General features: G+C 48.4%; 1 protein-coding gene across 2 annotated transcripts in view; it reads right to left on the reverse strand.

Moving 5' to 3' along the window:
* Positions 1–218: 218 nt before the first annotated feature.
* VASH2 (vasohibin 2) overlaps positions 219–21100 on the reverse strand; it is a 38794-nt gene continuing 17912 nt past the window's right edge. Inside the window, exons 6-8 of one of the 2 annotated variants that reach the window (XM_072733305.1) lie at positions 16583–16964; positions 15274–15389; positions 219–3277 (exon numbers count right to left, since the gene is read on the reverse strand). In XM_072733305.1, the coding sequence (XP_072589406.1) occupies positions 3205–3277; positions 15274–15389; positions 16583–16964 (571 nt within the window). In that variant the 3' untranslated portion in view covers positions 219–3204. The remainder of the gene's footprint in view (positions 3278–15273; positions 15390–16582; positions 16965–21100) is intronic. The other variant, XM_072733306.1, reaches the window with a different exon arrangement.

Here is a 21100-nt window from a genome sequence, read left to right on the forward strand (position 1 = left end):
GGGCTGTTGCCCCTTCTACACTATTTCATTACCTTCTTAGGGTGATACTAAGTAAATGAATGAAGATGCGCAAAACAATAGTGTTGAGTGTAAAGTCTGAAAACTGGAAGAAGACAGGGATGAGGGAGTGATAAATGAGTTTACTAGGACAAGTATATAGTAAAAGGACAAGAAAAAATAAATCACACCGTCTTACATTTTTGGAAGAAAAACAATCCTTAAGTTTCCAGGGTGGTTTTATTAAAGTTCCATGCTGTGTATAAACATACAAGTGATGAGAAAAACATTAACTTGAAACATGCACTTATCTGGCATTCTCTAAAATACCATTATACAAGTTTTCCTTTACTTAGAAAAATACCCACTAAAACAATCACAGTTTTCCTTAAAGATTTAAAAAAAATGTATTGGCCAGAACAAAGTCCAAGAGAATAAACAAGATTCTGAATTGTGTGTCAAAAAAACTGTACAAGGTTGTACATAAAACTATAGCTTACAAAAGCCTCAGGTATAGTAAGAATACGGAATTAAGATTTCCAAAGTTCTATTTACCAATATCTATTAATAAAATCCTTATGAAATAATTGACTTAGAAAAAGTGAAATGCTCATGATTTCAAAGTGTATAGAAAATACTAAATATCACTTTCTGAAATAAAGTGTACTCAAAACAGCACAACATGGAGTCTAAAATCAAGATTTCTGTCATCTGATTTAAACTTCGCATATAACCCCATAATGGCTTAAGCATAAAATTTCTCTTGCATTAAGAATTTTAAAAACTAGATTCAAATCATTTTATAGTTTTATTTTTTCTTTTGAATAACAGCCAGTTTTATAATCATTTGGGGGGGGGTTATGTCATGGCTTTTTGTTTTATTTTTTATTTTTTGCCTTAATATCATTTTAATTAAATTCCTGCACTAGAATTTAAGAGTTTGGTGCCTCTCTCAAATCTTTTAGAAATTAGCATAATTCCATAGCTAATAAAAACAATGAAAACTAAGAGGATTTTAAAGTTAATTTTCACGTTTCTGTGACTAACCCTTGCTTTGGGGGAATAAATCTTAAAATTAAGAAGTGAGTGGAAAAAAATCAGATTACTAATCACCAAACCAGCTGGCAGTTTTAAGGCTTATACGTCAGAATATTAGAATAGTTCGTGTTCCTATTCTTTAACCCTTTTTTTGTGGGAAACAAGGCTATGCAACTACTGACATTCTGTATTTTGGATGGGACAGTACTTAACTAATACTTGGAAAATCCTATTCCAAGCTCTTAGAATTGATTGCAGTGTAGAAGTTGTATACTTATTGGAGATAATAAAGTTTCAGATTGATACACACAAGATACATATAGCTTGTTTTTCATAGAGCTAAGTCAGTATTATTTTGAGAATGAGTTGATTAATTCAAATATTTAAATGAGTTTGCCTTATGAAGATCCACAAAGATGCTTCATCTTAAACACTGATAATATTGTTAAAAACAGTGATTAAGTTCAGAATTTTTAACTTCTGTATTTTAACCTAATTGACATGTACACTTATTTGGTCCTTTTCATGTAAAGAACACTAAACTTCCTTCTTTTTCAAGAAAATGATAATATTAATGGAAACACTAATACCGTTGAGTTTCAGCGTAAAGTGAGCTCATGTGCATGTGGCCAAAGGACAAAGTCACCTTCAGTGGTTTTACTGGTAGAGAATCTCAATAAGCAGATTCTTATTTTTCTATTCCCCTTTCTAAAATCACCTTCAGTCAAAGAAAGCCAGAGAGGGAGCACTGACAACTGAAATAACACTTCCGTTGACCAGCAGACCCCACTTAAGTATGCACGTTAGTCTCACGAGCGGGCACGGTCGCCGAGCTGAAACAGATGAAACGGAAGCATACTCTTGATGTTGATAACGTACAGACTTGGCGGCTGGAGTCACTCTGTGTGGTCTGCAGTCAGAAGTTACACAGATTCTCACGCTGTACTTCACGGACTAAATCCCGCTCTCCGGCCTAACACTGTACCTGAAGACTTCCATTTAAGAAAAGGTTCTGCATCTCACTGCATTTTCCTATACCAGTTCCTAAACGTCATGAAGTGGTACCTAAAAGCAAGGGACTGGAAAGTGACCACATCCTGCCACATTTGGTCTTAATATAAGACATCAGAGCACCTCTCTGACAACAGCGAGGCCTTCAGAACAAGGCAGGCCTGACTCAGAGGTTAGGAATCAGATGGAACGAGAACAGAAAGGTTACCCGGCTCTCAAGACTCCCACTGATTCACTCCTGGCCTCTGCCTCTCTGAGTGCGTGATTGTTGGAGGTAATTGCAATACTGCTAAATTTGTGTAACACTGCCATGACCCCTTGTGCTTTTTTTTTTCCTTTTTTTTTTTTTGCTGGAGTTTGCAAAGTTTAAATATTAATGACAGAACGTAGACTGCCTTCTGCACGTGCTTTCTGTTGTGTTTTGAAAGAACAGAAACCCCTGTCAGTGAATGCTTTAAGAAACATTAAGAAAGAAGTAACTCCAAGGTCCTGAAAATAGTTTCCCGTATTGCCAGAAGAACTGCAGTGCTTTTTTAGTAAAACACTTGATATAATAATACCTTAAATCCTATTCGGCGTGCACCAAGGAAAAATTCCAAACTTTGTGGAGGTCCCCATTTGGAAATACTGGGGAAACAATACAAGTAGAATATAAAACAAAAACCCAAAACTCCATTAAGTTTGCATATCTGATGTCAAGATGCTGAGGTAATATTTGACTGCTTAGAAAAAAAAGAAATCCCACCGAATCTGCCTCTGTTATTGCTGAAAAAGACATGACTACTGGCTGAGTTACCTTACTGTACCTGGAGTGGGAGGGAGGGTTTCGGCCACATTTACTACTGGTGAGGCATCGTGTTCAAAAGCAAGTAAACAAAAGTAAAAAATGGGAAGATAGAAAAACCACAGTTACGAATTACCCTTTCTATCTGCAGTCCAACCCCCGTGGGGTTTCTTACTTCAGCCTTTCCGGGTTGCCCCTTCGTGAATTTCTTCAGAGTTCATTGTCACTACCCACTCAGATTCCACGTCCAAGGGAATCCTTAAAAATAAAATTCACAGGTTCTCAATAAATAGTTGCAGTTCCTCCTGAAGATGCTGCGGTAAAGTGCAGAGAGAAGCACCACGGAAGCCCTCTTGCTGGCTGATATGGCTTGCCTAGATCCGGATTTGGTAGCCCACCTCGTTCAGCGTGCCGAGGTCAGTCACCTTCTTCTCAGGCAGTGCAGGCCTAAGGGTCAAAGGAAGGTGGTGAGAGAGAGAAAGATGACTCAGTATTTGATTCAGGGAGCTTGACTTGGTTTTCTAACCCTTCCGAGGCTTGCCTGGCTCCCACCCGACCCCGCCAGCCCCGGTCCCCAGCTCCCCCAACGTGTCCTCAAGGCCACTTTGATGGGATTTCAGGAACATTTTCATGAGCTTCCAGCGTAGGGTTCAAAAGGCCTGACAGGTTGCCAAATGAGTTTGTCCAACTCGAAGCTGAATTTGGTCACACTACTTCTGGAAAACCTTGCAAGGGTCTAAAAAAATTACACACAGTACAACAGAACAGACACCTCAGCCACAGTCTCCTTGAAACCTTGGCCTCCTGGTGCTCGTGCCCTGGGGGGAAGCCCAGCAACTACAGGACCTCTCAGGCGACAGTTTCCCACGGAGAGATGCTCACCTATCTTCGATAGAGGGTTACTCTTCCAGGGGCCCGTGGGTGGCTCAGTGGGTTAAGCGTCTGCCTTCGCTCAGGCCTGATCCCAGGGTCCTGGGATGGAGCCCCATGTAGGGCTCCCTGCCCAGCTAGGTGTCTGTCCCTCTCTCGGCTCCTCTCTCCACTCAAACTCTGTCTCTCTCTCTTTCTCCCTCAAATTAAATAAATAAAAATCTTAAAAAAAAAAAATCACTTCTTTCAGGCCTCAATGCGTAAAATTGGGGTAAATCCTTTACAATCCATCTGAAAAAGCCTGTCAGTGGGGTAAATCATCCCATGGCAAATCGCTTCTCCTTCCTGAATACATTTTCTAAAGTACTAATAAGCATTTATGTGAAGTCATGTCAGACAGCACTTCAAGCTGGAAAAAGAAAATCTGTAAGCACATCCCCTGTCTTCATTGAAGACATTTTCCTCAATGACTTCCCGCTACAAAATTCCGCCCAAGCATGCTCCCGGCTTCTCTCAGTTTTTCCATCACTTAGTGAACCTCCTACCTTCTCTGATGAGAGGGAACCGAGCGTATGAACCAGCTTAGCGTGTTCGGTATCACTAGAGAGTTCTAATTCAAAAGTTTCACAGGTAGCCATTGTTACCAGAAGACTGAAGATATTCTTTTTTAACTTATTTATTTATTTATTCATTCATTCATTCATTCATTTATGACTGAAGATATTCTTAGGCCACACGTGATCCTCGTTTTCAGCGTTTGAAGAAAAGAGACCAAGATGAAAATAGAACTGTTTAAAAGTTTCTTGGTTTCTCCTTTGAAGGGTTTCCTAACAGCAAACAGTCTTCCCCTGCTACGAACGTGCTCCAACTCCTTTGGGGTTAACAGAAATCAACAGCTTGCAAACGTTGAGAGGGGGCTGCGTAAGGACAGGAGGCTCAAATTTTGGCAACAAGTTCTAGCGCCCTGCAAATGCTCATTCTCTCTCTCTCTCTCTCTCTCTCTCTCTCTATCCACCTCCGTCTCCTCCCCCTTCCTCTTCACCCCTCCCTCCCTTTCTCTCAACAGCCTGTGAACATCCCCTCTGGACCTGATTATTCAAAGTGGTCAAGAAACCCTCCCCGACTTGCTAGCTGGCATTACCAAGGAACCTGTGGACGGCCTTGCCTCTGTGCTGCCCGAGCCTGGTTTCTCAGCGTGACCACGTGCCCTGCTTTACTGGTCAGGAGTCCTGCGCCCGGTGCCCAAGGTGCCGCAGGGACACAGACGGTGCTGACAAATACGGGGGACAGTGGACAGAAGTCCCAGCGCTTCCTTGCATGTAGACCCCTGCTCACTGTACCAAAGAGCTCAAGGCCTCTGCCCTTCAGGGCGATGGTGTCCTCCAGCCATATATACCCTAGAGATCGGCCATTCCCTATAAACCGAGCCCACTGGGGCCCCTGTGAGGACCATTCCTGAGTTGACAGCTAAAGGGAGCACACTTTCACCCAAGGGTTCAAACTTAAATGTGCCTCTCTGCCCTCAGCCTCAGCCCTCTGACACCCAGAGAACCAGGGCTCTTGCAGACCAGTCTGGTTCACAGTCCACTTGTACCTGGTTCACTTTCTCAAAGAGCCTGCCACGGAGTCTCTGTTTTGTTTGCTTGCCTGAGGCGGGTCATCCTTTCAAACAGCTAATATGGGATTTTCTCCTTAAGACAGACCCCCTAAAAGTTAGCATCACCCTGAGGCCAGTGCGGTTAGAAAGGCAAATCTACTTCTGCCCTCCTCAACGCGCCCCACTTTCAGAAAATCCAGCAATCAAAAAAAAAAAAAACCAAAAACAAAAACAAAAAACAAAAAACAAAATCACTCGCTACAGGTAAGCTTGAAGTATCCCCTGTGCATTCGTCGCTTTACAAAAGGATTATGTGGGGGTCATTTCCTAGCGCAATTAAAATATAATCTCCACGCACCCTTTCCTGGTTGTAGAACTACGCAAGCATACTTTCCCTATCCAGATATAAGTCACATTTGGGGACGCCCGGGTGACTCAGCAGGTGTGCATCTGCCTTCGGCTCAGGGAGTGATCCTGGGGTCCTGGGATCGAGTCCTGCACCAGGCTCCCTGCATGTCTTGTCATCCCTTCAAGGTCCAACCCAAACACCACTTCTCCCATGGAGCATTTTCTGACTTCTTCCCTCGCAATGCATTACTCCTTGCCCCCTATATGCTAGGGCATTTTCTCGGGCACATCTGCTAAAGAATCCTGCAGGTTCATAATCCTTAGGCCTGCCTCAGGGACTGGACAAATTGAGCACAGAGATCAAGTCAAATTCAGCTACGAAGCCCTACTGTTGAATAGCCTGTACTTCTCAATAAACTCGGGTCAAGTTCTCACTAGCATGTAAATGGCTGATAGGGGGCTCATTGTTACCCTTATCATGGGATATTTTAAACAAAGCATGAAGGCAGGAATTCAAGTCACCCCCATGACATTCTAAGCACTAACAAGTAGGAAGAAAAAAAAATTTTTTTTTTTTGGTCTGTACAGGAGAGGCTTTACCTAACCTCTGAAAGCCACTTGGGGAAGCTGCCTCTTTGAAAAGCTAAATGTGGACCCGGAACAACAGAAAGCTTGAGGGCTTCCAAAGGCGAGGGACTAGATTGTCCCCTTCCTCGGTAGCCCCCCCTCTCCGCTCCTCCTAGGTATCCAGAACCAAGGGAAGAACGAAAGGTTAATACTGGCAAAAAAGGAGTTCAACTGAGAGCCCCAGTGAACTGCCTGAAAGAGGAAACTCTTTTCTCTCACCGCGATACTGGCTACAATTTCCTGGCCTGGTGAAGGGCAGAAGGGGATTATCACATCCTGCCACCTGCCGGTGGACCCCAGCCAGAAATCCGGTTCCCTCCCGGCCAGCTTGTCTCAGGGCCAGAGCTGGGTGAGCCTGCGTGTGGAGAGACCTCTTCCAAGTGCTCCCCTGGCTATAATTAGAATTCTGCAAAAGGATTTATTTTTAAGAGACACGAGCACCGGGATGATGATTCAGCTGGATCTGCACTTGCCCAGAACCTCTCATCGGATCACGGTTATTACTTTAGACTGAACAATATATTTCTCTGAACCCCTCCCCAGTCCAGAACAAAGGGAAGATCACAGAGGATCTTCCTATTGAAGGATGTTCCTACCCTCAGCCCACCTTCTGTTTTAGGGGCAGCAGGGTCCGGGTCTTGAAGGGAAGGGGACTCTGTGGATGGAAGGAGGGGGCACTTCTCTCCGCACACAAATGGATAATCCCAGCCTCGTCTGTTGTCATGTAAACATATCCAGGGTGACTTAGGGTGACGGCTTGATGGCCTGGTCCCAGGTGTCCCCTTAACCCCAACCTCAGGCCTACATTCCTAGAGCCAACTACAGCAGAGGGGAGGTAGGTTGAGGAAGACAGGATGGTGGCTCCAGAGAGAAGATATTCTGTAGCAGGGAAACCTTGTTTTCCATCCTTATGCCACATGGTGGAAATTCACCCTCTGGATTTGTGGCTTGTTTTTTTTTTTTTTAAGTAATCTCGACACCCCACGTGGGACTTGAACTCACGACCCTAGATCAAGAGTCCCATGCTGTACCAAGTGAGCCAGCCAGAGGCCTTACACTCTAGATTTTCTTTTTTTTTTTTAATAGATTTATTTATTTATTTATTCATGAGAGACACAGAGAGAGAGAGAAAGGCAGAGACACAGGCAGAGGGAGAAGCAGGCTCCATACAGGGAGCCCGACCTGGGACTCGATCCCAGGTCCCCAGGATCACACCCTGGGCTGAAGGCGGCGCTAAACTGCTGAGCTACCCAGGCTGCCCCACTCTAGATTTTCAATGTGATCTTTGGTTCTAGGCAGCTGGGGGGAGACAGGGGTCTCTGAGTGTTGCAGTTTGTCTCCATCTTATAAGGCTTGTGATTCATCGACTCGACCCAAATGTACATATATAAAAAACTAGTAGTATTCGCCACTGCTTCCTAAACCTTGACGGTCTGGGGAGAGCGAACTCTCTCCTAGGTGTGCCACGTGGCACCTCGAGTCTCGCAGACACCCCGAGGCAGCCTCCGTGCCCAGGAGGAGCGTGGCTAGGTTCTAGGTTGGTGTCAGTGAAGCCATAAGGAGCCTCAGAACCCGAGAGCTCACGGCAGCATGTGGAGGACCAAAGTGGGGACAGCACATGCTAGGGCTGAACATACCAGCTGCTGTGTCTGTATGAGACTGGGTTTAAGAGAGGAAGCAGTAAAGTGGAGGGAAAGCCTACAGGGCTCCCCGTCAGCCCCCCATCCCTTTTCTGCACCTCTGACTACGGCCCGCGTCTGGCGCATCTCCTGCCCCCACCCCAAGCAGTTGCTGGGGAGCAGAGATCGGGGGCCTGAGCAGCAGCCGGGAGAACAAAACGCCTGCAACTTGCTTTCTACTTACCCAAAACAATTTGTTAAATAACACTTTGTGCCAAGTACTTTGTAGGTCTTGGGGTTATACCAGGACAAACAGCAGCTCCTGCTCTAACTGGACCCAAAGTCCATTCCCTTTCTTCCTGATGGATGTTTAACTCTTGCTTCTCCCGAATGAGTAGGAGATACTTTGGGGGACGCAGCCCATCTGTGTCCAGTTCAGGGCTGCCTGATTGGGAGCCATGGGCCACTGGCCTATTCACGCTTCTTACTCCTGTCCTCCTGAGGTCACGGCCCCTTGGGGTGGGCAGTGCATTGCCCATGGGTTCACCCACTCACCAGCACACACAAGCACACCCACAGGGACCAGTTTAGCTATACTCCTTGTGGACTTGGGGTTCTAGAAAGGGATATGCAGTAAGGGTGCAACTCTAACACTGACCGCTCGGTCCTCAGTGCTAAAGGTGTGGAACAGATTAAATCAGGCATGGGGCCGGCCCAGCATTTACAAGTTCAGGCACAGACCCCGGATCCTCCTCTCCTGTCTAGTCTGGCAGGAAGTGGGTCAGGCTGGGCACTGATTTAGGACTTAGGACCTGTCTGGGTAGGCCTCAGCTGGAGGGCCACAGGAGGAGGGACGATTTCTTCCCACTTGTCACCCTCATTCCAAGCCAGTCCTGCTCCCTGTGCATATTCCCTACTTCCTAGGACAGCAGGAACCCTGCTGGCAGTTGCCAGATGGTGGGGGGTGGGGGGCTGAGGGGGGTTGGGAAGACAGCTGAAGTTGCTGTGTAAGCAGACAGGCCTCAGCCCAAGAGAATGGGCTCAGAGGAGATTCTCCAGGCCCTGCCCTTTCTGGCAAGACCTCCCTAGATAGGAGGCTCTGGCCAGAGCCGGAGAGCCACAGGCCACCGTTGGAGATTCCAGGGCACAGCTTCCTGTCCTTGCTGAGAACCTCTCTAGGACCCTACTCCAAGAGGCTCACTCGGGTCATGTTGTCTTTGCTGATAAGGCTCATCATCCGTCCTGGTTTTTACAAGCATCCCCAGGGATCCCAGACCCTATAAAAATCCCAGGGAAGCTAAACTGAGTTGGAAACTACTTTGTGGGATGCCTGGGTGGCTCAGGGGTTGAGCAACTGCCTTGGGCCCGGGGCGTGATCCTGGAATCCGGGGATCAAGTCCCACATCGGGCTCCCCGCATGGAGCCTGCTTTTCTCTCTGCCTGTGTCTCTGCTTCTCTCTGTGTCTCTCATGAATAAATAAAATATTGAAAAAAAAAAAAAAAGAAACTACTTTGAGCTTCTAGAAGGAAATTCCCCATCTCCAGGAGGACTTACTTCTCTCTCTTTCTCTCTCTCTCCTTCCACAGTCATCCTTTTATTTCCTTTTATTTTTTAATTTTTAGCTCTATATCTATCATCTATCTATCTATCTATCTATCTATCTATCTATCTATCTATCTTTTGCTTCCCCTCTACTTTCCTTGCTAAGGAAATTACCTCCTTTTCACCTTCGGGGACATTTTCTCATCTAGGATCAAAGGAGAATGGAATGGCTTCTTGATCCTCATTCAAAATATCTTCCACCGGATTAGGCCACGGAATCAAATGGATTCTCTATGACTTCATTATGACTTCCTGGCCTCACTCCGGAGCAATCGCCCGGAGGCATCGTTGCAATCCTTCAAGACAGAATGGAGCAGGAACTCCTTTGTCTAGCTTGGGGCCAGCAGTGAAAGGAGACCTTATCTTAAGATGGGGCTTAGTAACCTCTGTGACCCTGAGGGTCTCCAGCAGGGTGAGGAAAGGCCCCTAAAGCCACAAACCACCACAGAGACGGAGGACCAAGACAGGGAATCAGAAAGGAAGAAAAAGGAAAGAAGAGAATCATAAATAGCCAAGAAGAGCAGAGGAGGGTCAAGAAGGGGGAAAGAGGAGTCCAAAAGTGGAGGGAGAACAAAGACTTCCCAGGGGTCCTTAGGGACTCTTGCCCCATTTGCGAAGAATGTTCCACGTAGTCACTCCAATTGGCATGAGTAGCTTTCATGCTGACACAGGCAGCCCAGCCAGAAAACCACTGTCTGCTCAAGCCTACGCTCCCAGATCAAGGCCAACACTGTAAGCCAAGAGGTGTGGACTGTCAGAGACAAAAAGGACCCCAAGGAGCATCGGTGGTTCTCAGCAGGGGAACTGTTGGCATTTTAGGCGGAAAGGTTCTTAATGGGGGAGCATGAGCTTTGCAGGGGGTTTACCATCCCTGGCACCCACTCTGGGACCGATCATGGTTATAAGCAAAAACTTGCCCCCCTACTTCATTTCTAACCCTTGTGCCCCGAGGATGTCCTTCCTGGCTGCCGTGGAGAAGCACTGCGACCGCCCTCAGCAAGGGGACCCAGGCCCGGCATCGGGAAGCAACCGGTAGAGGTTCACAGCAGGTCTTTTCAATGTAGATCTCAACCTCGGTCTCCCTGTCTCTTTTAGAACCACACGGAAAGATGTGACTGCTCTGTGTGGAGGGGGCTTCAGGGAGGGGAGCAGAGTATGACAAAGGACTGTGGGCGGAGGGTGGGAGAGTCCCTGCTTCCCTCTTGAAACCTTGCCTTGGCTGACACTAGGGCAGGCTCTGCTGCTTGCCCTCCCTCCCAGCTGACTCCTCTGTCAACCCAGTGACACCGATCCTCCTTTCCAGAAGGATTATTCAGACAAGTGCAAAAATGGAGAGGAATGCAGGGCTACAAGTAGCTCCGGCTGTAGGCATGAGGTTGACAGGGATAAAAAGCCACTAAAATTATCCCGGCACAGAAAGGGGCTGGGACCCCACAGCTGCTGGGCCTCTTGCCTGTTATGGTAATATTCCACCCTCTGGGCCACTCCCAAGCTTCATTATGGCACCCAACACATTTAGAAATGATTTGATGGCCTTGTGTAATGCTGGAAAAATAACACGGTGACAGGGCCACCAAACCCTCCCTAGTCCCTGGCCATTCTACCGTAGGATGCCCAGAATTTTGGCGGAGTTACTGGGTCACAACCAGATGTGTCCCTTTCTTGTTTCCTCATCAAGATTACCTAGAGAACAGCCTGCTTGGTGAAGGCCATGGGTGGAAGCTGAGAAGCTGCTCCTCTCCAGACACACCTCTAGGAACCAGGGTGTCCTGGTTTCTAGTCTGTGGCAATGGTGGGACCTGGGATCTGGAGGGGGAGGGAGGGCTCGGAGCTTCGGTCCTTTCTGTACCCCTTCCTCACGCAGCCCTCCATTTAACTTTCCACCCTTGCCTCTCTGGCCCCTCTAGCCCCTGTAATCCCCTACCCAGTCCTGCAACCCAGAAGGTGGGGTTTAGGAGGAATCAGGGACACCTTGTAACACCTCAGTTCACTTGAAACTTCAGAAATCAATCAATCAATCAATCAATCAATCTTCAGCCAAGATGCCAGCCCTCTAGATTCCCCTCCTGACCTCCAAACTGGGAAAAGAAGTGGTAGGGGCTTCGACTACCAAGGACGGTTATGGTCTTCCTGGATTGGCTCATGTCAAGTGGTCCGAAGAAACCTGAAAGCCACCTGGGCTCCCTTGATGGTCAAACTCTTCCAAAGCCACCCTCCCCCGGTTGTGAAAAAGAAAATCCCTGACCCACTAGGGGGAGTTGATAGAGGAAGACTCTTGGGAACCAGTGCTGTGCCCAGGAGAAAGGGCTGTGGGGACAGGATAAGGGTCTGGGAGGTTCCGGAACTGGTTGCAACTACTCTTCGCCATTTTGGAGAAGTTTATGTTTTCACTGAACCACAAGCTGTCATCACCTCTGTGCTCCTGGGGCCTGCCTGCTGGGGCTGGGATCAACTTCGGGGCGTGGAGGGAAGTGGGGGGCAGCACTGAACCCCCATCTTCCTGCAGGTCTTTCTTCCTGACCCCTCCAGTGATGATGACTGCCCTCTCCCTACTGAGTTTCTCCCCATCCCCAGGCCTACTTCATGCCTCTGGGCCCACAGGAGGGGCAAGGGCCCATGGGGCCCCGGCACTAGAAGGTGGCTTTGCACTCACAACTGCGGCAGTTTAAGAGCTGTCCTCTGCAGGCGCAGGCGTGGTCGCTTGCCTTGGCTGTGTGACAAAGTAGCCAGAGATTAGGGTATGGACATGGCCTGGCGGGGACTGAAAACCAGTTTCTCCGCTTGGCCCCTAGAAGGACCAGACGGGCCCTTCCCAGAGTGTCTTCGGTGGAGCCCAACCATGGCAGTGAGGCCAGGGTCACAGCCTTCACTTCAGCACCTCGGTCTCCAGAGGCCCAGGCAGGCCCGGGCAGAGCTGAGCCCCGGAATCACACTCAGCCTCATCTGCCCCCCTCAGCAGACTGGGGTGCCTGCACCCCGACATTCTGCTGCTGTTTTTAGAGTCAACCCCCAAATCAGTTCTCGCATCCTGATTGAGCAAACTGTGGCTTTCCAAGAGTGGTCCCTGGACCAGCAGCATCCGCATCACCTGGGAACTTGCCAGAAGAGCAGGCTCTGGAGCCCCATCCAGATCTGCTGAATCACAAACACTGGGGGAAGGGGCCCCGCAGTCTGTTTTAACAAGCCCTCTGGGGGTTCTGTGCTTGCTTAACTTTGAGAACAGGGCGTAGGATCCTTCCATCTGTCCTCAGATGGGCCTTCAGGCTGTGTGCAGCCCCTTCTCCACCCCGCGCGGAAAACCCACCCGCTCTTCCTCACTCCCACCTCACGGCGCACCTCCTTCCCCCGCAGGATAAACACCACGTAATGCCTTTTCTACCCTCTTCTACATGACCTTAAACTCTCCCTTATTTTCCCCCTTCCCTTGCTCCTATGATCTTAACAGCTGGCTCCTGCAGGTGCAGACAGGCCCCTTCACACTCCTGATCCATCGTCTCCGCCTATTCCTTCCCCGTCTCCTGTTCTGGTCCTTCTTCCTCTGGGCTACTCAGGGCCTGCCAGCGCTTCCTTCCTTCCTCACCGACTTAGCCAGCTATGGCTCCAACTGTCACTTCTAAGTAGATGGCTCTAATGTCATTATCTCTATTCCTCAAACTCAGCTCTGCATTCTCAGCTGCTTGTAGGACGCTCGCCTGGGATGCCGGACAAGTGGCTCAAATCCCACAAGCCCAGGCTCAAATGCACTTTCTTCTTCTAGTGTTCTCAGACCACCACCACCTAGTGTGGCATCTGATTTCTGTCTCCATGACCCGTGTCTGAGATCCTGCTGGCTTTGCCATCTCTGGACACTCACGGTTAACTTTTTCTGGTTAAAAACTTAACATGCCTTGGACTGCAAAGTTCCTGGGGATGCAAGTAAAATGCATGTAACAAGCATGGTCCGAATAACCCACACTGCCATTCCGTGCATAAATCCATCAGGTGGCATGCTCAGGACTTTAGGGTTTAGAGGGCAAAGCAAGGCTTTATGGACAGCTCAATGTCTGCAGCAGACTGGGAGCTCCTAAGGGAAGACTTAACCCTCCTGGGACAGAAAAGCTAACAAACCAGAGAAAAAGGCCCCTCCTCTGCTTTTTGAGTAACCAGATTCCTACTTCTGGGTCACTGGCTCTATGCTCCGTGACCCTCTGGGAAGGGTTCACATGTGCGCAGCCCTCTGAGACAACTGCTACTTTGTTCAGGGATGCCAATGAATGGATGACTGTATCAGAGCGGGGAGAGATAGGGCTGGGGTGAAGGTCAGGGTCAAAAGGCAAGGGCAGTAGTCAGCAGCAGAGGCAAGATTAGGGACGGGGCATGTACAAAAGATCCGAAGCCATCTCGCTCCCTGAAAGGACAAAGCCATGCTGAAGCCTCCATGTTTTCCAGCTTCTCTTGCTGCAGGAGCTTCCAACACTCACACTCCCCTCTACCCTCTTCTCCCCTCCCCTTTCAAAGCCTGGACCCCAGTTATCTCAGCCAATACCTTTTGGCTGTAAGTTCTGCACCCTGGGTTTGGGAGTGGGAGAGAGGGTGGAGACAACAGGGAATCTTCCTCGGAACGGACAACACTTGGTCCTGTCCTATTCTTCCAAAACCAGAACCCACACTTCCCTCCCCCGCCACCTTCCCAGAGCCAGGAGACCTGCGTTCCAGCCCCTGTCCCATCACTGACCAGCTACAAGACAACACAAGATAACAAGCCTTGTTTGTGTTCTGGTTTCTTCCTTTGAAAGTGAAGACTCAAACTCTCCTTCCTTAGTCTACAGGATTGATGCGACAACAATAACATGCGTGTGAAAAGCAGTTCACCACGAGCTAATCGCCCTCACTACATCTAAGTTGATCTTACGGCTCCTTGAGAGACAGGCAGGGAAAGCATTCTTGTCCTCTTTGACGGAGGAGCAAACTAAGGTTCCTAAAAGCTTTGCCCAGGCCACAAAGCTAACACAGGCGGCAGAGCCGGACTCACCCTAGGCCTCTGTCCACTGAACCCCACGGTCCCTGGCAGGGCGAGAGCCTACTGTGACCCAGCATGTTGCTGGTATGAAGAAAAGTGGTGTTTTTTCCCCTGTATAATTATGGCCCAAATATTTGCCAGGGGATTATCACAGGTTACTCTGGGCTTCCTCAGTTTCTCCAATCTGTCATTTCTCAAGCGGTTCATTTTGACCTTAAAAAGTAGGTGTGGAATCACCAGCCTCAGAGCTAAGACAGAGATAGGAGAGTCAGCAAGGAAGAGGATGAGCCTGTGGGTATTTCTGATGCCATGATCCAAAGAACGGTCATGATTTCTGCTGATTTCTGCACAGAGGGCTACAGGGTTTTATGGAAGTTTCATCAGTTCTAACCATCCCATCTTCTGGCTAAGGGAACGTAAGCCTAACATCATGTAGCTCACAAGGACCCGAGCCGGCCCCAGACCCAGGCTTCCTAATTCTAAATCCATTGCTCCTCCCACACTGCCAGGATTTGGGGATATCCTTCAATCTCTTGCAGTCCAGAGCTTGTCCCTTGATCTGAGTCCATAACTGGCAGTGGTGGCGTCAGAGCAAGGGGAGTCACGTGCATAGTGGATCCTTCTCCACAGGGATGCCCCCTGAATGCGGGTCGGTCCTCTTAGAGAGCTCCGTCTGCTTCAGATTCCACACCCAGGACAGAGGTTTGTCCCCTCGGGCCAGGACAACCCCCCGGATGTGTGTGTTGGGCCTTTAGCTGGGGAAGAGGTAACACTACTCACGATTTGTCTCTCCTGCCGAGCCGTCTTGGGGGGCTCGCCTGTCTCCTTCGGGGGGACAGGGATTTCCCCCGGCTTCTCACTTGGGTTGGAGAATGGGCACTTGCAGGTTTCAGGATCTGGAAGAGATGTGAGGAGTTACCACACCGGCTCTGCAAGGGAACCACCCCCACATCCTCCTACAGCATCTCAGCCCCCCACCTGCCACGACTGCAGGGCTTAGATGGTACCGAGTTGGAAGACTTCAAGGGGGATCGCTCGGTCTGCACCTGCAAGGAGCAAAGTACCCCCCACCCAGAGGCTGCAATGATGACTTTGTGCCCCCCTTCCACAGCAGAGGAGCAGAGCCCGATGCCTCAGCCGCCTGGGGCTGCATCTCGGGCCCAGTGCTGTCCCATGAAGGCAAAGCCCCAAATACATTGTCCCCAGTAACCAGCTCGTCTCCCTCTGACCCTCCCACCCCACCCACAGGCACAGAGTGCTTTCAATGGTCAAGAATTTCCTCTCCAGGTCCCTCATGGTGAAGAGGACAAGTCTCCAGGAGCTAAACAGAACCAAGCCTGAGGTCAGCAAAATCACTTTCCCTGGTGGTCCTCAGGGTACACACAGGTTTTATCTCAGTGACTCCACAAGGCCTAGAGGGACGAGGGACGAGGACAAGCAGCCATCACATCACCATGGCAGTGCCATGATAGAAGGAAGAAGGGCTTATGAGTACAGTTTATATGAAGCCAGCACAGTGAATGCTTCTTTGATATTGTGACACCAGGTCAGAATTTCATGCCAAAATGCATTGCAATTCAGAGATATAAGGCGACTTAGTGAAAGATCAGAAAGCAGGGTGACCCACTCCCCGCCCCCCACCCCTCCATGTGCCCAGGGCCTTCTTGGTTTTAAGTGCCAAAAATTGCATGGCCTAGGAAACCCCCCAGATTCAGGCAAACTGGGAGGACTGGTCACCCTATTATAAACACTAAAACAAAACAAGACTAGAGCCTTAATCTAAAATGACTAACATTTTAGATTTGATTTCATAGGAGGAAGTAGAGACCAAGACATTGCTTTAACGATAACATCTAAATTGACTTTAGTTCCAGTTTGTGAAGCAGTACATACAAAGAGAAGCTTTAATTGTCCATGTCAAATAGCAGATGATTTACATTTTTTTGTTTTAATAGGGTGGCTACGAAGCAAGATAACCTCAAGAGGCTTTTTTGACCATCCCAGAAACGTGGGGCACGAGGCAAGAGGGAGACAGAGAGGGTGGGAATGGAACACTCTTGCGTCGCTCATTCGCCCTCCTAGCACCTACCTTCATTCTCATGTCCCTGGCATATTTCTCCAGCTCCTTCCTTATGTCGGCCCTCAACATCTTTGAGACATTGAGGACTAGCTGCTTCCACTCTATGGGCTGGAAGCTATGAGGCTCGTGGGGGACGTACAGCCCAATCTTGACCTTCTTGACTGTGTGCAGGTACTTCTTGTAGGAGTCTTCAAAGTCAAAGATGAGGTCACTGAGAGTCCGAAAGGTCAACGGCTTGTCCATCAGCTCAGCCCTTCGGCTCATGCCCAGTGAGCCATAGCGGCCATTACAATAAATCCCCAGCACAACATGGTGAAAGTAGTTTCCTGAGAAGTAGGTTTTAAAGCTGATGGGGAATCGCTCGATGGAAGGCTGTCCATTGGTTAGGTATCTTAGACCATCTGAGTCAAGGAAGAGAAAGGAGGCCTTGAAAATTCAGAGCTTGGACCCCTCCCAGGAAGGGAAGTGGCCCATATGGGCAAAGTTAAGTGTCTGTCCCTCTATCTCTGAGCAGGCCCACATCTTACCTTTCCAGACTAATCCTTTTCAAAATGATTCACTCCGGGGCAGCCCAGGTGGCTTAGTGGTTTAGTGCCGCCTTCAGCCCGGGGCCTGATCCTGGAGACCGGGATCGAGTCCCATGTCAGCCTCCCTGCATGGAGCCTGCTTCTCCCTCTGCCTTTGTCTCTGCCTCTCTATGTGTGTCTCTCATGAATAAATAAATAAAAATCATTTTTAAATAAATAGATAAATAAATAAATAAATAATAAATAAATAAAAATTATTCACTCAGTATCTTTGAGTACCTTATTATACGGTGCATGCTGAAGCCAAATTAAAACAGGGCAATGAGAAAAACTTGCCTTCCACTTTAGTAATTAGATAAATGCAAAACAAAATAATGACCTTTACCCCTCCCTTGGTTTTCTACAGGGCATGTGAGTATTAAAGCCTTTTTTTCTGTAATCAGAATGATGTTCTCAGACATTTAATTCTGGCGGGCGTGTGTGGGACAGAGCAGAAATTGAAGGCCTCTGCAATGTTCCAGGAGAGAAATGAAAACCAGAATCAAGGCAAGGCAATGAGCCATAAAAGAAATAGACTGGCTGATTATCTGGATGGGAAGGCATCAGAACAAGTCACGTCTGTCCCTCATCTGCTCCTCTCATGGGTCCCAGCACACCCATGCCAACAGCCATGGGTACCACATAGAAAGCTGCCTCCAACACCCAAACCTCATTCCCCAATGCACCTGGTATTAAGATTGGCTTTCTCTACCAATCAGCCCATTTGGATTGGGCAACCTCTTCTCTCACTGTCATATTGGTTAGGGACCAGCAATCCCACAGGGGGCAGCATCAAGTAACTACCCCACTGACTCCACACGCTGGAGGGATGGACAAGAAGTACCACAAGCTCAAGCCCATCTCAAAATCCCAGGATACTCCAGCAAGGAGCCAGTATTTCTGGAGACAGATGCTAAAAACTCATGGTGTCACTTTTCTGCTACAAACCATTGGTGACTCCAGGGTGTTTCTAAGGTAAATCATAATCCAGGCGCTCCACGAGGTGGTTTGTGCTTGGTCAGCAGGTACAGTTCTCCACTCTCTGAGAGTGTCTTCGCTATTTCTTGCCCCACTCCAATGTACTTTCCACACAAAGGCCTGAATGTTCTATTCAAGCCCGAATTTGGCATGTGTCAACTCTTCTGCTTCAGTTTTCATTGTCTCTCATCTTCTCCAGACTTGGTCCAAATCCCTTACCAAAGTCCTGCCACCATTCAGCCCCTGCTCATTATTCCTTTGTCCAGTTTCATTAAACCCATACCCAGGACTAGCACATGGACCTACAGTCAACCCAAGACATTTGTGAAGGCTATTCCAAGACCATAAAGAATCCACACTTGTACCCTTGGCACATATATTCCCTCATAGTGTGAAGTCACATATAAGTGAAAGTCTCAAATGACTTTTAAGTAACCTTTACATTACAAAACTGAGAGACCAAGTGACCTACGAAACTTTCAACAAAATGCCACTAAATGCCCTCTGTGCACTACACGATGCCCCCTATTGTAGTATGACTTCTTTTATGGCTTCACTCAAATAGAAGCCTTCTGATGCAGGGGAGTCAAACCTGGCAAAGATCTTTGGGGTCTCGTAAAAATCATGAGTGAGAAGGATGCTGTGGGCGTATCTTCTAATGGGCGGCACCCTGGCTGGAACAGCCTCAGTGCCATCCCCTCCCCACTCACCCCCTTCCCTGACCTTTCTCAGTATGAGTTAAGGACCTCCCTCCACCACCCAAGAACCCCTGTAGCACTTGGTGTTTAATCATCCAGTATTGTAATTATTTGTTTGCATCTCGTAAGGGTGGGAGTTGCATCCTGCCAGCTGGCATCCGTGGGCGTTGCACAGGCCTGGCACACAGAAGTGCTTTGCCAGTGCTTGCTGCAGGGATGAACTCCAGGTGAACATACCTTCCTTACACTTAACAAGACTGCCTCGGTGGGGGCCAATCCAGTACCCTTAAAAAAACGCTAACAGAAGCCAGCCCGCCGCCTCGAGGTCAGCCTTGTCCTCTGCCCTTAATTTAAGCACAGATAGCTCTTCTCTACAAAAAGTTACCTGTTTTCTCTTCACTTCTTCATGTGAGATTAACCAGCAGTAAGTAATGAAATCACAACCTTCTGAGTCCTCTTACATCAATTCTTGCTTGTTTTGGGGGGTTGAGTTCTCTGGGGCTGGAACAATGGGAATCTTTAGTTATAACAAACACTTAGACAGGGTGCATATCTCCTGTGCCAGACTGCCTACCAGTAGGGCCGTGGAGCCAAAGATGAAGAACGCAACCCTTCTCTGGAAGCCTGTTGGGGAGACAGACCTCAACATGGACACAGTATGAACAGGATGGTAGTTCCTCAAAAAAAAAAAAAAATGGAAAAGAAAGAAAGAAAAGAAACAAACACAGAGTTGCCATATGATCCAGCAACTGCACTTCTAGGTATGTACCCCCAAAAATTAAAAGCAGGGACTCGAACAGATATTTCTTGTTCACAAGAGCCAAATGGGGAAAGCAACACACGTGCTGTGGATGGATGAATGGATAAACAGAATGTGGTGTATACATACAATGGAATGTTATTAGCCTTAAAAAGTAAGGAAATTATGACATGTGCTACCACATGGATGAACCTTGAGGATATTAGGCTTAGCGGAATAAGCCAGTCACAAGAGGGCAAATACTATATGATTTCACTCTATGAGGTATCTGGAGTAGTCAAATTCATGGAGACCAAAGTAGAATGGTGGTTGCCAGGGGTGGAGGTGGGGGGAATGGGGAAATAGTGCTCACTGGGCACGGCATTTCAGCTGGGGAAGACGAAGCATGGTGCCCATGCTTACAGAACGTGAATGTTCTCACTCAACTGTACTCAACTGTATACGGAGAAATCATTAAGATGGTAAATTTATGGTATGAATACTTTACTTCACTGAAAAACACCACACTCACACACAATATGTGTAGGTCAAGCCATTATGCCGCTCACCTTCAACTTACACAGCGTGTACATCAGTGGTGTTTGATGAAACTGAAAAGAACCACCTCAGTGTGGTGTGTGCTGTACAAGAGGCAAGCCAGCATCCTGAAGGAAAGCAGAGAAGAGGCCACGGGGTGCCCATACCGACATTTGTCTTGTGGGAAAAGTAGTGTCAGCCACATGGTGAAGAGATGGGTGGGGGGAGAGACCACCGGTCCATCCTGACACAAGTCACCATCACTAGGATTGGCTCCATCTTTATGGCTATCAGGAAAGCCTTGGGACCTGGAGCAAATGGGCACGGAGAGGGAGGGGACAAGGAAGTGCAGAGAAGGGTTGGGAAGTGGCCTGAACTTTTCTAGGGAGGAGGGGGTAGCTGCCCAAGCTCCTGGAGGATCCACCCAGCATCTACTTCTAACAACAAATCCATCACTTGAATGCGCCATGACACTTTAGTACCCTGATTAACTCCCTTCAGGGTCAGTGAGGCCCCCAAAATTGCAGCCAGGATTCTGAAGGTGACTTGGAACCAAAGGTCTCTGTTGTCGGCAGCACATGAAAGTGTGCAAAGCAAGAGCAAAAGAAGGGGCTCTTCGTAAGCGAATCCTGAACCCTGGACTAGCATCAAAAGGGAGAAAAAAAGGGAGAGGACAAGACAGGGGACATGGGCTTCCAAGAAGCAGCTGAGCTGACCTGCTTCAAAGTTGCTGAGGTGCCATTTGTTTCCCAGGACCTGCAGAGGGGCCTGTGGGAGACACGGACCGATGGGCCAAGTCATGCCCTTCACTGGGCTCGGGGGGAAAAGCAGGCCACAGGGATGCTGACAAAGAGCAAAGAGAAAAGACAAAGATGCTGTAACTTTCAGAATCCAGGTCGGTGTTTCTGGTCTGTGCCCAAGCATCAAATTTCCCTGCGTTCAGCAGTGTGAGCCACATTCCTCCACCCTTCCCCACCTCCCCTGCACTTCCCTAAAGGGTCATAGGGCT

Source organism: Vulpes vulpes, chromosome 13, assembly GCF_048418805.1.
Source record: "Vulpes vulpes isolate BD-2025 chromosome 13, VulVul3, whole genome shotgun sequence".
Classification (NCBI taxonomy): domain Eukaryota; kingdom Metazoa; phylum Chordata; class Mammalia; order Carnivora; family Canidae; genus Vulpes; species Vulpes vulpes.